General features: G+C 36.9%; 1 protein-coding gene across 6 annotated transcripts in view; it reads left to right on the forward strand.

The window, feature by feature from the left end:
• Nucleotides 1–16,995, forward strand: part of TAMM41 (TAM41 mitochondrial translocator assembly and maintenance homolog) — a 34,378-nt gene that overhangs the window by 12,845 nt on the left and 4,538 nt on the right. For 2 of the 6 annotated variants that reach the window (XR_012044620.1, XM_072876196.1), the window contains exons 6-8: nucleotides 1,070–1,235; nucleotides 3,425–3,487; nucleotides 13,750–13,898. Coding sequence is in view for 5 of the 6 variants with exons in the window: in XM_072876196.1 (XP_072732297.1) it covers nucleotides 1,070–1,235; nucleotides 3,425–3,487; nucleotides 13,750–13,874 (354 nt within the window). In the remaining variant the exon portion in view is untranslated. Of the gene's footprint in view, nucleotides 1–1,069; nucleotides 1,236–3,424; nucleotides 3,488–11,623; nucleotides 11,733–13,749; nucleotides 13,899–16,995 lie in introns of those variants that run through there. The other 4 variants (XM_072876198.1, XM_072876197.1, XM_072876199.1 and 1 more) reach the window with 4 other exon arrangements.

A 16,995-nucleotide genomic window follows, 5' to 3' on the forward strand; every position in this document is an offset into this window, starting at 1 on the left:
AAAGTGCTTTAATAATGTATTCCTCACACCTCGGTCTGGTTATTGGCAGTTATTCCACAGATAGAAGAGGATAACTGCTATGAGGAGTGCTCTTTAATGCAGAATAGAAACTCCTTCTCCAAGTATACGTCTTCAGAGTTACAGAGAAAATTCTTTCTTCAAAAACAATTGAAGGCAGACACTAGTTCTTATAGTTCTGGTTCAGGCGTGGATTCCTCCCACATAATGTTAAGAGCCTTGCTCATTGTCGGCTCCCTCTGTAGTCAGTGGGTGACTCATCTGGATATCATTTTCTCCCCATTGACTAAAGGGAGTATATAGGGCAACTAGACTCCTGTCTGATGTCTCCATGAACTGTCTAAAAAGTTGTGTGGGAGGAATCGAGCTCTTCATATTTTCCTCCAGTTTTGGAGAGATCTGCTCCATTATACATTTTTCAGTATTTGTGCTTACATTTTGTATAAATGTGTACATTTGTATAAATGTGCACGTTGGTATCATTGTATTCAAAAAAGGGTCATTGAATTTCTGATGTAGATTGGAAAATGTGGAATGAATGTTTCCTTCAAATTATACAAACCAGATGTGGTTTGAGTTTAAAGCAGAGAAAATGTTTTTCTAACTGACTTGAAATGTATGTGTGTATAGTTTGATTATGTTCAGGCAGAAGAAACTGAGCTAAGTGGTCTTTTGGGAACTTTTTTTTTTTCATTGTAGTGTACTTATGTTTCCAAAGGAAATTGGATAGAGCAGAAATTATACAGTTTTGATGAAAAGTTGCTTGCAGAGGCAGCAAGATCATGTGTGTACATTAGTCTTCCCTTGGATAAGAATTAACATCCTTGCATTGAGTTACTCTTCAGGTTCAGAACTGAGATACTGCATTTCCCAGTGCTTGGGAAGTTTTCATTAGCATTGTCAATGACTTTTACAAGTGAAATGGATCGTGTTCTTTGAGATACTTATCAGAGGTCAAAGATAGCCAAAAGACTTTTCTGACTTCTTTGAAAAGAGAACTGACTTTATTAACACTGAATGTTTTTACTGTTTTATTTTTTATAACGTTCAGATCGATAAAAGTCCAGAAGGTCAATTTACACAACTAATGGCTTTGCCAAGGACTCTGCAACAAAAGATAACTTCTCTGGTAGACCCTCCTGGAAAAAACAGAGATGTGGAAGAAATTTTACTGCAAGTTGCCCATGATCCTGACTGCGGATTTGTGGTGCATCAAGGTAGGCCTAGATCAGTGTCTGTAATCTCCTTTAAACAAGATAGATAGACAGATTTATTGTACATGCTCTTCTAGTTTAGAAGGATGATTTGGAGAGAAGGAAGAAGAAAACAAGAGGTTAGTCTTGAGATACATTCCCAAAAGCATGGTTTTGGATTTGTTTGGTTGCAGCCAGCTTCTCTGAAATATTAGTAAATAGCATTCCTACTGATATAAAAACATATGTTTTGTTTTGGATTCTGAAAGAAGTAGTCTTTAGGAATTAGTGTGCCCTACTTAAACCATCTAACTCTGTTTGGGATTCTTACACCTTCAGGATTTCACTGGCTGGCTTAACTTCATCTAAATACTAAGCTATATATCTTACCAGTCATACATTGCAATGCTAAGTTAATTTTCTAGCTTGCTGGCATTACCTTTCCCAGTTTTTGTAGTTAGTATGGATACGTGAACTCTGGCAGAGAACTCAGGCTTTGAGGAAAAAGATTGAGGTGTTTCTGATCATCACAGATAGCTTCTCGAGGCAAGATAATGTTGTATGAGCAAGTTAAAGCTTATGCTGCAGACATCAATGTTTTATTATTCTGCAGAAAAATGAAAACATTTAGTACTTGAAGAGTCCTTTACATCTTAGTTCCGGGTGGCCAATTTTGCAAGCTCCTTGAGCACGGCAAAAACTCCCTAGATGCCTGAGAGCCACTAGACACTAGCCAACTGCTGAGGGAGCTCTTCCACTGATTTCTGTTTGGGGAAATAAAGTTCCTGAGAGTTGCAGTTCTCCATTGACAGTATAGGATGAATTGTACCTGGACATCAAGGTGTCCAGCTTCTTTCATGTCAGTCTATGACAGCTTCTATGCTACTGTGCCTGGACTGCAATGGTAATGTGATAATAGCTGAATCTGGGGAGCAGGAGTTGCAGTGGTTGTGAGCTGCGTATAGTTTTAGAGCTCCGAGTTGTCCATCCTGAGCTAACTATCCTTGTGGTTGTATTTATGTAGGGTATTGCAGGCATGGCTGTGACTGTGGACTGTGCACAGTGGTGCAGCAGTTCAGTATCAAAATATTGGATAGATCTAGTCTTCTCAAGCCAAGCAGTTTATAATCTTGGGAGAATAAATCAAAACCCCTCTTTCACTTTTGCAGCCAAAAGATTTTTTTCCTAATTCAAGAATCTGGGTAAAGGACAGGACAAGCCATTTAGTAATCCTACAAGACAAAGCTGATTACTCAAGTTGAATTGCATTGTCCCTAGGTATTATACTAGCTCAACATGATGTGTTCCCTTCCCCTCCCCTCCCCTACTCCCCCAAATTATTTTCCGATGGAATGTTGTTTTCCCTAAGCTTTGTTCTTCATTATACAAATGGCTTTCAAAGAAGGATTTAAAAATAGTATTTGAAATAATATTCTACATTCTGGTTAATGCAGAAGAATAACTTTCAGTTTGGAAGACTAACTCTGGGACTGCTGCACTTCTACATTTTTAAGTATTTAGTAATGTACGGTAGTTTTGTTCTGCACATATCAGTATGCTTTTATATATATATATATGTTAGAACAGATAAAACTTAATACTTTTTGAAAAAAGTTTTAATGTTTTATTTACTATTCCATTAATACCTAAGAACCACTGGACAATGAGAACTGAATGTGCCACAGTGCAAAGTGGTAAACAAGCCTTATCTCCAAAAGCTGATAACTTAAAGCCAGACAAACAGTGCACAATATAGGCATCTCTACTTGATCAGAGAAGTGCAAAATCCCAATTTCATATTGAAGTAAACAATGAGTATAATTTGTTCTGCTCTAGAAAGTTAATATGCCAGCACTTAAATGAAACAACTCTGAATCCTTTGTGACTAATCATCGTAGTAGAGAAATAATGGGAACACTAAATTAATTCATTTGATTAATTTCTACTGGTTGTTACCTGTTTTAATATTGATTTCGAGTTTTTTTTGTATGTTATATATGAAATAATTTAAAATAGCTTAGAGAATATTTTCAATTAGTATGACAAAGCAGAACAGAAACAAACTTTCTCAGCTCAAGTGTATGTTTTGCTTTCAGGCTGGCTTGATTGTATAACTGGAAAAATATTTAACTTTTTTGTGTATGTTGGAGGATAAAAAAAATTCCCACAAAACTGCTAAGATGGGTAACATCTGTGTGCTTTTCTATCTGCAGGCATTTCGGGAATTGTGAGATCTTCCAGTATAGTGCAGAGTGCTAAAACCATACTAACAGCTGGTAAGAATGTGTGCGATTTCTATCAACATAGGCCTTCTGATTTTACTCAGTAAAAATTACAGGGCCCCAAGAGTTTAAAGAATAAACTTTTTGGGTGTCTGATTGAAAATAAAAGTAATATTTAAAGCAGAAGCTTTATATAAGTATTGAGAAATTGTAAAATGCCAAAAGGAATTGGAGTCTATATGACTCTTTAAACAAACAAACAAAAACCCCCCAACAACCCAAAAGTAACAAAAAACCAACTTCTGACTTCAATTTAATTTTATATGTGGGCCAGATTTGGGTGATGTGCACTAGTTCTGCTCCCTTTGTATTAAAATGGAAAAAATTACTTCATAATTCACTCTGGCTTTCTACGTGTGAGTGGATCCCTAAATAATCAGTACATAGTATTGGTGTGTTATGTAGACTATAAGGTTATTTCATCATAAAATAAAGGAGGGGATGAGTTTTGAGGGAGAGAACTTTGACAGGATCTGATGTGGTTGTCAGGCTCGGAAGACAGTTGTGTATTTGAAGACATCGTGTATTCCAAACTGAGCCTATACTTGGTGACCATTGGATATTACTGTAACTCTCATACTTCAAAATTAATTACTTTAGAAAAAGAGTTGAGTATTACAAAGCCAGTGTGAGAGAAGGTGTAGAAGGGGAAAAAAAGGACTTGTGTAGAAACATGGGAAAACTAGGGATGCTTTTCAGCTACCAAAGTCTTCCTAACTGAATGAAAGTTACTGCCAGTTCCATAGCTGGAGCTTCATCCTGTTTTCTGAGTTCTGGAATAAATCTAATTTTAAGGTGGCCTGATTTTTACATTTTAAAAAGCTGAAAGCACTGCAGCTTGATTTAAAAGAAAGACTTAAGACCTGAGCCTTCATTTACTTAAAACTCTGTTCAGGTGATAGTCTTAATTCCTTCAAAGTGAAAAATCCTTGCTGCTTGCATGAAGTTGCTCAAATAATTTTCTGAACTCATTCATACCTATTCATAATTCTTCCACAAAAGCAATTGTATACAAATGATGCCATTACTGGTTTTAACAGCCGCTGTATAGTTTCCTACTGAGCAATCCCTGTCCAGACTTCTATGGCTGCTGTTCCCTTCCTGTTGAGTATTAAAGTTGGTGACTCCATGTTATACTTCCTACCTCCTTGTAAAGAAACACAGGTTGCAGTGTTCAGAACCGTTAGTGGTCTGCTGAGTAAAATAAGCAGAAACAGTTGTACTTTTTATATGCTTCTGTTAATAGTCTAGGTCTATTAACTGGAAGAAGTCTGACAAAACTATTGCCTAACTTTGTTTAGCAGCTGGAGGAGACTAAGGACTCCATCTGAGAAAAGCAAATTTTTGTTATATATGAGTTAGGCATATTGCAGGTATTAGTTTCTAATGTAAGGTTTCCAACCAAATAGGTGGCATTTTTCTTCTAGGGTTTGTTGTGAAAATTACCTGCTAGTGGTCAAGACTTCTTGTATTGTAACACGCCTCTTATAGAAATATCAGCTTGTAACCTACCTGTTTCTAAATCCACAGAGAGTAAATTTTGTAGAGCAAAATAACTGGAGGGGAAGGGTCAAAGACAGCGTTACCATGTTGAATTCAGTGCTTGTGAAAGTTAGCAGCCTGACTGATCCATGGAGCAAAGCTGTGTGTGTGTAACTGCAAGAGTATGAATAAAAATAGTTAAGCTTTGTCAGATTATTTATGCTCCCCTTCTGTCTGTTCTGATAGACAGAACATCACCTCTGGGAGTTGTTAGCTCCTTTTGTGTGCCATCCAGTAAATCACTTACAGCCTATATTGTTACTAGGACTTTTGGGGGGTCCTAATGCATCTTTTAGTAGGACTTGTAATTTTTACTGTGTTTTCTGCTTTGTGCAGCTGAAACTGGGTATTTGTGAAATGCCTTTTCTTTCCTTTGTCTTAACTGCTTTTTGGTTTATATATAGTGGCTTTTTTTTTTTTTCCTTTAAAGCAAACGCTAGTTGTGTTCTAACCAGCCAGCTACATAAAGTAACACTTATATCTAAAAACATGTCTTTTCTACTAGTGCTTTTAGTGTTGAAAATGCCTTTTTTTTTTTTTCTCCTGTTTGATTCAAGTAGAGCAAAGCAATTGTGATCCATTGCCTCAAACACAAGCCAAATTTGAGCAAGGAGGCTCGGGAGAGTTTAGTTTTCTTACTTTCAGCATAATTTAGTTTGTTTTATTTTAACTGTATTTATGCACTTCTGCCAGAATCCAACCAAAACCATTAGCAACAGAATTCAGGATTGATCTTTTGGGGTTACTTACAGATTATGTGCTGAGGGTAATGAGTTAGATTTGGAAAAAGACCGTTTCTGGCATTTCCGAACCTCTGAATGTTGTTTAATGAATGTAAAGCTTGCCTGTAGAGCTAACCTTCCTGAGCATTGCTGTGCAGGCCATCCTGGCTGGAGAGAGGGAGTCCTGCAGCTCCAGTTAGGATCAGGAGTGTATCTGTAACGCATGCCGCTGCACATACAATGAGTGTTGCCTCACTGGCTGATGCAGGCATAGCCCTGCTTCCCGGCGAGCCTGTGTGCGGGCCTTACCACTTTCGCTCACTGAAGGTGGACAGAAGCACAGAAATAGTATTTTTGTAATAAAAACCTACATTGTAGTGCACATAAAAGAAGAAATTAAATTTAACTGACCAGGGGTGTGACCTCAGTATTTTTCAGATGTGGTATTTGTATGATTTTCAGTGATCTTCCCTGGAATTTAGGAGGGATGGGTTTCCACGGGTTTAAGATTGAGTTAGTAGAAGCCTTTTGCCTGTTTGTTTAAATATTTTTCTCCAAACATTTATAACTGAATTTATGTGAAATCTTGCTGTATCTTCTAATGAAGATTTTCTCCCAATCAGTTTCTTAATTTAAAAAATTTGTTACTAGGGGGCAGGCATTAATGCTGTTGACCTTGCTTTGCCATTTCTTGGGGCTTCTATCAGCTAATATTCATATAGATACATTCTGTACACAGACAAAACATTGTGGCTCCTACATTGAAAGTATTTGCTTGACTCACGCAAGGAATGTGTATTGCAGGAAAGTGTTGAGCTTTTAAATTTAATCCATAAGGATGCTGTATTTCTTTCTTCATTCTTTAACCAAATATTGCCTAATGTTCTGTTCCCCAAAGACCTATTTTCACACTTTCTAGTAGAGACTTTAGGAAAAGTATTATGGCTCTGTCCTTCTGCAGTGCTTACATTAAGAATAGTAGCTAAAATAAGAGAATTATGAAAGAGATTCATGAAATCAGTGGCTCCATTAAATAAGCTGTGGCTATTTTTTCTTGCTGTTGCTGGTAACTATAGAAGTACTTTTGTCTTATGTCTGCTTGCAGAAGAATTAGTTTTCATTACGTGGCTATCATTCTTTTGAAATGTAATGGGGGACACAAAATTATTTCCTTAGCTGATTGTTCTATCTTAACAACAACAACAACAACAAAGTGAAATGCCTACCCTCTGGTCTGTAGCGTGGTAGTCCAATGTGCAGCATGTTTCTAAATTAAATGCTGAATAGGGACTAGTCGTTGCTGGGATGGCATGCTGTGTGTTAACGTTATTGGCAAGGAGCACAAGCAAAATAAAGAATTTCAACCCATTTAGGAGAACTTTTTTCATTTTTCTCTGCCAATGTGGTTTTGAAGTTAAGCTCAAGCTCTATGTTTTTGTTTGTTGTTAAATGCCCTATTTAGTTTTTGAAAATGTGCCTATGTATTTCTTCGAGTCTGTGGTGAGATTGCTTCTCTGTTTCCCATTAGAGATGGCACCATCATTTGATTTATTTTCCCACATAGCCAGAGTCTGCATGGTCTTGGGAACTAACTCTGAAGTTCTTATATTTAGCTCCTCTGAAGAAGGTGTTGATACTTCTTTAGCTTGGATTTCTTCTTTATATCTTACTAAAGGAATGCTGCAAGCCTTGAAAATTTCTTATAAATAAAATAACTATGAATTGAATCATCCCTTGAAGCAATCGTTCAAGATACTTTTAAGTTAGCACAAATGCTTGTAGCTGCTCTGAGTAACATTTGTTTTCTTAGAACTGGGATGTTAGTATAGTATGTCTTCAAGGACTTTTTTTTTAACTGTAAGGAACGGATTTACATGTAAAATATTCTGTAGATTTGTGATAACTGCTGTCTTCATCAGCTGCCTGAGCAGATACTGCATAGCACTGCACTTCACTGTAAATATATGTAAAAAGTTTGCATGTTTCTGTGCATGATACACTAACAATATATAACTATTTGCCTCCACCTGACAGCTTTTCAGCAGTATATGTATATTAGTCTTTCTTTTCAAAAGGAAATAAAGAATACTACAGCCAGGCATATCTACCAGGAAACTTTGGGGGACTTATAGCCAAATTACTATCTTACAACACTAACACTTCCAAAAAAACCGAACATGGATCGTTGAGTAAAACCAGATACAACTTATGTTTACACTGAAATTTTGTGGTCTTGATTCCATGTGCATTAGGTCTTTGTTCTGTATCATATAGTGGAAAAATCTAAAGGGGAGGTGGAACCACCAAGTCATAGATTCATAGCTAAAGTAGAAAGACATTTTCATGTGGTCCAACTGCTTCAGCTTCTAAGCCTGAGCCATAATTGCAACCATTAACTTTTACTACAGATGTGACTCATAACCCTGAGGGCTGCTTTAAGAAACCAGCTGTATGTATAAACCTGTATTTTGCTTTGTAGCATGATGCGCTAGGGCAGAAATGTAAGCATCTTATTACATAAGGCTCTAGTGGGTGGAGTGCAGTAGAGTGCTCCCTGCAGGGAGAAAATATGAAGGAGAAAAATCTCTTTATGTAGAGCTGCTGTAAGAGGCAGAGTAGGCTGGCAAGCTGATAGAACAAGCTGACTTGCAGTCTGCAGTGCCAGTGCAGTTAATTACAGTCCTGCAGGGCTGTATCAGCTGTGTTACTGTTGATTTGCCATATGCTATACTGCGCTTCCAGAAGTACCCTGACTTCATTGGAATGGCAGAACAACATTGATTCTGGCAGCGCAATTTCAGTATTTGAGGGGCTGTATCCTGGAAGTATAGCACCTAGGAGATTGGACAGTACTTTTCAAAGCCATACAGTTACGTAGTTTTAACTCTGGAGATTGGAACCACTTCTTTCATTTATGTGCTATGTCTGAGCTCAGTCTGGCCTTGTTCTGCAACTGGAATTCTTACACTGTGTGCAGTTTTAATGCAGATATGTGAGGCGCTTCAGAATTTACATGATTATTTACTTGTTATTTGAGATGCTGCAAATAAAAGCTCATCGTGACTTCATTAGTGTGCTTGCTTTTAGCAAAAAACTATTAAATATAGAAAAGTTTGAGCTTACATACGGGATGCACATGGTTTTGCAAGTTGAAAATATACATTTGGATGATTCCTTACAAAAGGTGAAGTTGAGTTTCTTTAAATTGCAATTAGAGACACAAGAAGTGCAAAACTCATTATATTCAGCGTATCTGTTATGATAGGCTTTTTTACTCTTTATCACATTCCTTCAGAAACAGAGCATGCACTTTTCCATATTACTGCATACTCATTTGACTTCTGGGGACTCTAGACTGCTAATACTGAATGCATCTTTCACTTACAGTTTATTATCTTAATTTGATTACTTTCTAAGGTCTTTTCAAAATCAAATCTTATCATACACTTTTTTCCCCAAAAAAAGTCCAATGCAGTAGTTGGCTAAACCTGCGTCTAAGTTGCTCATTTGTTCCAGAAGATCTTTCCTTGTGTTCTGGTGTGTCATAGTGTGTGACTTTTGGCTAAATTGCTTCTCTGTACTTCTAGTCGATCTTGTCAGGTAAACAGTGTTCTAGTAAATAAACATAAGAAAGATGGTAGTAAGTATAACGTTTCATGTAGTAAGTATAACATATAATACTTTTTAATCTGTGTGTGTAAGTGTCAAAATTAAAGCTTTTTGTGCAGCATTAAAAAATTGCCTTTTCAGTTTTGAATTTGTAAGGTGTGATTAGACTCGGTTGTAATCTGAAAAGTCACTTCGTGTTTTATGTTGGGGTTTTTTTGTTTGTTTTGGGGTGGCTTTTTAATCAAAAGCTGGAAGAAGGAAAAATAAGTAGCTCCACTGGCTAGGATCTCAGAACCCTGCTGAAATGCCAAGACTAACTATATTTTGTTTTTAAGTTTGCAAATACTAGATGACTAAACCCAGCAAAAGGCTGTGTCTTTTTTTAAGTTTTTAAACCCAGCAAAAGGCTAGGTCTGTAAGAGAAGGCTCATCTCTGGTAGAACTTTAGAAAGTGTTTAAGGGTACACTTTACAAATTGTGGGAGTCGTCCTCAATCCCTTTGTATCTAAAACTTGGAAAAGTTTGGAGGTCATGACTGCTGCAAAATCCTTCTGTATCTTTATGAAAATGGAGAAATGCCTTCCTTCATTGTAGGCATAGCATAATGGTGTGGTATTTACCAAAGTTTGCCATTTGTGGGCTACTGCAGGATGATGCTAGAGTATGACAGCTATTTGGGCTTCATGTGAGCTTCTGAGAGCTTTGGGCTGCTTCTTATAAACAAGTGACAGGCAGGTTACTCTGAAGCAAAATTGGTCCAGACAACATCCCTGTGACAGGGTATTCACACTGGTGTCCATGGTATACTTCTGATACTGGCAGTGTTGCCAGATTATAGTTGTTTGTCATCATCTTGTTATTTTTGCGTCTTTCAGTTCACCTGGGTATATGCCTTATTAATCTAGTTTTCCATACCCATCATTTCAGTATTACCTTTTTTCACCTAAGGACATGGATGTCATTTAATTATGCAAGTCGAGCAGTTTTATTCCCTTGCAGATGTGCTATTCTCTCAGTTATGAAATGGTAGCTGCCACTAGTTAGGATGAGGCAATAACAAAATATTCAAGGAGGTTATAATGTACTTTACAATTTGTTGAAACCCGAACAGATTTCCACCCCAACAATCAGCAGTACATTTCTTATGAAACAAACAGTTTTCTGTTTTCATTTTTAACTCACAAGCTTTTGAATAGCAATGCTCTGGGTTGGTTTGTCCTGGAAAGCTGCTGGTGGTGTGCAGTGTTTGAATACATTTAATCAAGATGGGCATCAGTGTGATGCTTCTCAATTATAACTGTGTCGAATTGGTCTACAACAAGGCAACCGAGTGCCTGAGGTACAGCATCAAGCAAGGCTAACTAATAATCTGATTAGCAGAAGAAATTGGTAAAGTAGGATTTGGAAGTATAAAGCTTGTTGTCTACCAGTCATGCAGGGTTTGCTTGTCTTGCTTGAGCAGATTGTTCTTTTGTTCTGGTTCACCCCTCTCTTCTTCCTCTTTATCCCTTCAGTAAAATTTGGCTGTGCAGCTTTGGGCATAGCTGTGGTTCTTGATGATTAGGCATAATCTTATCTACAGAATCTGGTGGTGGGCTCCTGTCTTAAAGAGAAGTTACGTAGAAATGCTTCTGCAACTAGATTCTTCTTGCAGATGTGGCCAGCTAATTAACCTGCATACCTAACACCTTGGATTTCTCTAGATAGTCCTGCCCAAGTGTCCTGCTGCAGAATATAGTCCGTCAGGTTGCTGGTGTCCGTTACCAGGCCAGAGTACAATCCTATTCAGCTGGACATGCTATCTAGCAATAGATCAGGAAGGGCTTGAAAAGCATAATGTATTGGCTTGGTGTGGGTCTGCAGTAGACACACGTGGTTTAAAAGCCATCCTATATTTAGCGTTTAGGAGTAAAGATGTAAATTAGAAGTTTCCCTCTGTACTGGTTAAGAGTTTTATCATGAATCTCTACATTTGCTATACCTTGGTCGTTGTCTATATGTGCTTGTATGCAACATAGTCAGGCCTTCAGAATAAACCTATCCTATTTTGCATGCTTTGATATTCTTAAAAGTATTTTTTTTGTGTCATTCTTTACTGTGTTATGAATGTGACAAGACTACTTGCATGGCTGCCTGACGGATTAGGTTGTCATTCTTCTAGGGAAATATTTGATTTAATGTAGTAAGAACCTAGTATGAGTTAGACTTTCTAAATGTTGATATTTTCTGGGTTTTGTGTGTGTTTTTTCTTTTTTAGGGGCAAAGAAATCTGTAACTTACAGTATGAAGAAATTATATAAAATGACAAAGGGATGGCTAAGGAAGACATCCTGAGTCTTGACATACTGTGTATGGGTAAATAAATGGTACTTTTTCTCTAAATATTTTGAAGGTGTTGCTTTGCCTGCTTGAGAAGATTAAAGTGCATTTAAGAAGTCTGTTCTAATAATTTAAATGTCCATTTTTACTACTAAAATAGAAACTTCTGTTAGTGGGGAAGGTTCGATGGTAATAGGGCAAAAGAATTGTACTGTGTAAATACTGAAATGAATTTTCCTGCATACTATAGCTTAGATTTTCAGAAACCCTGAGTAAAAAGGATTGATTGTGCATCTGAATTAAAAATCAAAGCCACTCATTTTCTATGTATTGCTAGCTTTATTTTCCAAAATACTCCCAGGCTCTTTTGAAATATTCACTATCACAATTTTAGTTTTGTCAGGGACTTATGGAACTGGAGAGTCCATTGAGTTTTAAGTAGATATGAAACTGTCCTTTCAAAATACATTATTTCTGCACTTACAAGTTCATCCTTAGAATTCTTCTGAAGATGCTTACTGGGTGCTTCTGCAGGGTAGACTTTATGAAAAGTAAGTTTTGTCTCTGATGTGTGACATTCTGAATCCAAAAATTGTGACAATGCCTTTCAGTCTGGGAAAGAATGTTTGAAATGAGAAGCTTGTCGGGTATCAGATCCTTTCATAAAAATTGTATGTGCCTTCCATGAGACTGAGATGACAACTGCCCATCTCATAGCTAAGCAGTCAAAAGTGTCATAGATGGAAGGAAAGTCATAATTTCACTGACCTTCAGGACCTGCTTGTGCAGATTTAGGAAGTGCGTGGTGTTTGGCAGAAGATTCTATCTAAGGGCTTTAAAGTTGGGAATTTTATGAACAAAACTACCTATTGTTTGATTCTTTGATTAGTATTTTATTTTCTGAAAATACTGTCAGTGAAGATAAAACTTGTTCTCCTTTGCTTAATTAAATTAGCTAAACTAGAGAAAATTGGACTTTTACCTAACATGTTACATTAATTATGCCGTTAAAGAATGGACATTTCTGACAGTATTCATGTGTGATGCAATAGATTTGGAGCATCTGTTGTAAATAGAATATTTTTCGCACTGAGTCAGGTGGGTTTGCTAATTTTGGATGTTTTTCTTAATAGAAATATAGAGAACGCATAATTTTATATGTGCGAGTGTCAATGATAAAAATAATTCAAAGGTAAAAAATGGAAATAAAATTTATCTTTCCTGATTAGCATGTATTTTTTTTCATGTGTATTATGTGATCAGTAGGGCCATCTCTCAAGCTACATTTGATTTAGTGATGTCACATTAAAAAAAAAATTATTGGAATGAAATTGGCTGCTAACTGTTTCCAGGGAGCGGTTCAAAGCATAAATTTAAGAAAGACCACAGATTGTATTGTTGTATGTAATATGACTCATTCAGGCTTACTTTAATCATGGGGGAACTTTAAAATATTGATTATTTTAAAATATTTGAGTTTAATGTGGCAAAATTTGAATCCAGTGTCAGGAAATAAATGTGTCCTTTTAATTTTTTTTAATTTGGAAAATTTTATCACTGTGAAACAGTAACTTTCTAAGGTCATAGGCAGATTCCTAACACTTTGCATTATCTGTTGTTGATAGATCTAGAATTTGTAAGACACATCCCCTTAAGTGTATCTCTTCTGAAATTAGGAGGCTGACTATCCATTTTACGGTAGCATATTCTGCAAAAGAAGTGAGTTAAGCTAGAGGATGTTTCTATGTATGGTACTAGCATTCTCTGTCCCTATTAGTAAGAGGCCAAAGTCCCTGATTTGAAAAGTTTGTATTATAAGAAACAGAGCTAAGGAATTTAAGCCACTGCTTAAATTAAATTAACCGTGGGGTTTGGCTGGATATTTTTGTTTGCATGAACAGGTTCCTTTCTGGATAATCTAGAAATCTTTTATACAAAATATACCCTTTCCACCTTAAAATTAACTTCATATGTACTGAAGACTTGTAAAAAATTGTATGGCTATTTCATTTCAGCATAAGCTCTAGTAAAAAGAGATCTGAAATCAGATGTTGACTTACTTAGGTGTGCTCGGTGGAAAATTCTTAAGAACAGAGAATACTGATCCCAGTGGTAGAAACAGACCCCGACAGATACAAGGCTTTTGGACAAATGAACAGCATGAGAAAAGATTCAGGATGGAGTCATGACCTTTTGAATGAAATAGTTACCAGGTAAGAAATGCAGTGCTGGCAGAAATGCCTGGTTTAGTCATCTAATGAGGTAACGGCTTTTATTTTTTGTCCCAAATGAAGTACGCTGTAGGGGAAACTGCATATGGGCAGGAGCATGGACAAAAGACTGGTTTTTACACCAGCAGTTTTGTGTTAGCAAACTTTTACTAGGGTCCGCTGTCTTATTTGGAGCGGGAGGGGGGAAAAAAAAAGTCCTCATCTGTGAAAGTCTTGGGATACAACGAAAATTTGGAAATGGAAATTGACAGTATGTAATCTATCAACTCCTTGTAGGAAACAGGACCATTTCAAAAATAACCCTCTGCATGAATAGTTAGCAGAATGACCGCTTGATTTACTGATTTCACTATTTATTTTTAATGTAACTGAATTTTATATGTTCTGGGCTTTCTTTTGTAGTTGTGTTTATTTTCTTTTAAGGCTGTGTGGGAAAGGGCCTAAGTGAGCCTTAACTCCTTCTAAAGGAGAAGATGCTCACCACTGGTGAGGATTTGTCCTCAACAAATTCAGCAAGATCACTCTTAGTGAAATTGTATATTTTTCTCTGTGTGTGTGTGTGTGAATTCTGTTCCTGTAGTCAACATTTGGAAAATGAATACTGTAAGCAGAAAAATAGAAAATGCCAATTGCTACACACTGGATTGTTAGAAAACTATTCCAGGTACTGAATACATTGCCAGATAATTAAGGCTAACAACTAAAACATTATTCCAAATTTTGCCTCATTTATCTCCTCTTTAAGTCTGTAAATGAAAATGTAACTCTTGCATTTTTGTAATTCCCTCAAGGATGCAGGCTTTCCTAGGTGCTGTATAGAAATGTACAAGCTGAAAGGGAAAAAAGAAAAGGGGGGATATCTGTGGTACACAGAGCAAAAACTTATCTACAGAATAAGCAATATGACCAAATTAAAAAAAAAAAACAAAACAAAAACCCCGCACCCAAAAAACCAAAACAAAAGTAGGTGGTGGCAAAACTAGACACTCCTACCTTTTAAGGAGCTCATTCCTTCCTCCTGTAATAGTGCAGTTAAGTGACCTTTTACATCATGAGCCATACTGGGAAGTAATATCATTGAACAAAACCATCCTGACCAACCTGTACTATATATTTTTAATTTATTTATTTATTTTACGAAAAGGCGAGGATGGGGCTTTTTAAACCTGGTTAAATAACAGCGCCACAGGATGTGAAACCACTGTCTCATAAATTATAACTGCTTCAAGGACTGGTTGAGAGAGATCATGTGTCATAAGATTGCTCAACATCTGGCTGAGAATTCTAACTAGCAGAGCATTTAATCACATGCTTGACTTAAAATGCATACGTTACTACCGTTGTTGAATAGGTATGTAATTCCTTTTTGCGAATAATGGCAACATATAGCTTGAGCTTGAATCTACAGAAGTAAAAAAATTTTTAAAAATCTATGTGATGTCTCAGATGTCTCAGTTGGACACTGCTGAACCCCTCCTGGGATATGGCTGCAGCGTAAGTGAAAGCTGGATTCTGACAGCTCATTCCCTTTGGTGGTTTTTATTTGTTACCTTGAGGTTGTGGCTGTTTTCCCTTTTATTGAGAGAGGGTACCTTGGAGATGTGTGTGTGCCAGAACTTTAAATAGAATATCCTCTGAGGATATCTTGCATCCTAAGAGGCCCAGTGTTTCTCTTTCTCTTCAGTTCCTCACTACTGTTAAGTTTGGGGATGAGCAGCAGTTAAATCTAGAATTTTTTAAATGATGAAATGCAGTTGTAACTCTAGGGAAGCATTTAAAAGAGCAGCTTTCTTTTAAAAGCCATTAGCAATATAGTTAAAGGTAATGTTCTGAATATTAGTCAGACACATTTAGAAGTGATTTTGGCGTTTCAGAGGGTGCTTGCTACTGAAATGGTGGTTCAAAGCATTAGAAGTCGACTACAAGTCAATCTGATGTGTGAGAATGAGTTGGCATCAGCTCCTGTAGTGAAAAGGCTATCTTCGTTCTGAACCTTGCTAGCTAAGCAAGGGCATTTATTCAAGAAATAATGTTCTCGTAGAAAAAATAGGAATGTACTGCTTGCTGTTTAGCAGCTAATTAAACATTTTTATGTGCAGCAGATGCTGTATGGCGTCAAACCCTCCCAACCTTTAAACTGTTTGTCATGCTGCCAGTGGATTGGTCTTTCACTTTACAGGTGTTACTTTACTGCAGAGTTTGCCTGTAATCTGAACTGGCCGTGTTTGTCTTACGTGGCTGAAATACCCGTTGCGTATCTTTGTTTGGCTTTATGAACTTTCTTTGTGTATAGCAATATAATGGGTCATTTCTTGCTCTTTGGAGAGAGTTTTGCAAATCCCAGTTTAATAGTTCCTAGTTTACTCCATCTGTTGATACATTGCCAGTATTCAAGTCTGTGCAGTAAATCTTTGTGAGACGTAAGAAAGTCCTTCCTCATCATCCATATAGGCTGAAATCTTAAACGGTATTCTGTTCTGTAAATCATTTATCTCTGTGCTTTTAAAAAAGTGGCCTACCTTTCCCCTTGAGGCCATTGGTCTTGAATGTATTTATTTTTTTGGCAGAGCACCATGAATGAATCATAGCCTAGAGCAGCTTACAGTCTGAACTCCTCTCTATTGTTAATACTTCATGCAGTTGTTACAACGTTTTGCTATGTAAAACTTTTAAGAGAAGAGAGATTGATTTCAGTCTTGTTAGTTGCTTTTGAAGTTCCTCAACAGTATGTGGAAATGATTTTTTTTAATGGTTGTACAGCTGTAATCCACTAAAATAACTAGTGATTGTTGCACGGGAAGTTAGTACATGGGAATATGTTACTAACTCTTTGTCATAATGAGGTGTGTTTGTTCTCTCACGAAAAATAGTCACTTTAGCTTTTCATTCCGTTTGTAACTTTCCTGTTTATACCTTCCTGCTCCACTTCCATGCTGCTTTATTGTTTCTCTTCTTGACTTAATTCTCAAGTCTTTCATTCTGTTCTTCAGACATCTATCTCTTCTGGTTTGGCTGTTCCACCATGGATATTGTTTCATGCTCCACCCCCTTTTTCCCTGTGTAACAGTGCTTTCATTAA

This window comes from Ciconia boyciana, chromosome 11, assembly GCF_034638445.1.
Source record: "Ciconia boyciana chromosome 11, ASM3463844v1, whole genome shotgun sequence".
NCBI classification, from domain to species: domain Eukaryota; kingdom Metazoa; phylum Chordata; class Aves; order Ciconiiformes; family Ciconiidae; genus Ciconia; species Ciconia boyciana.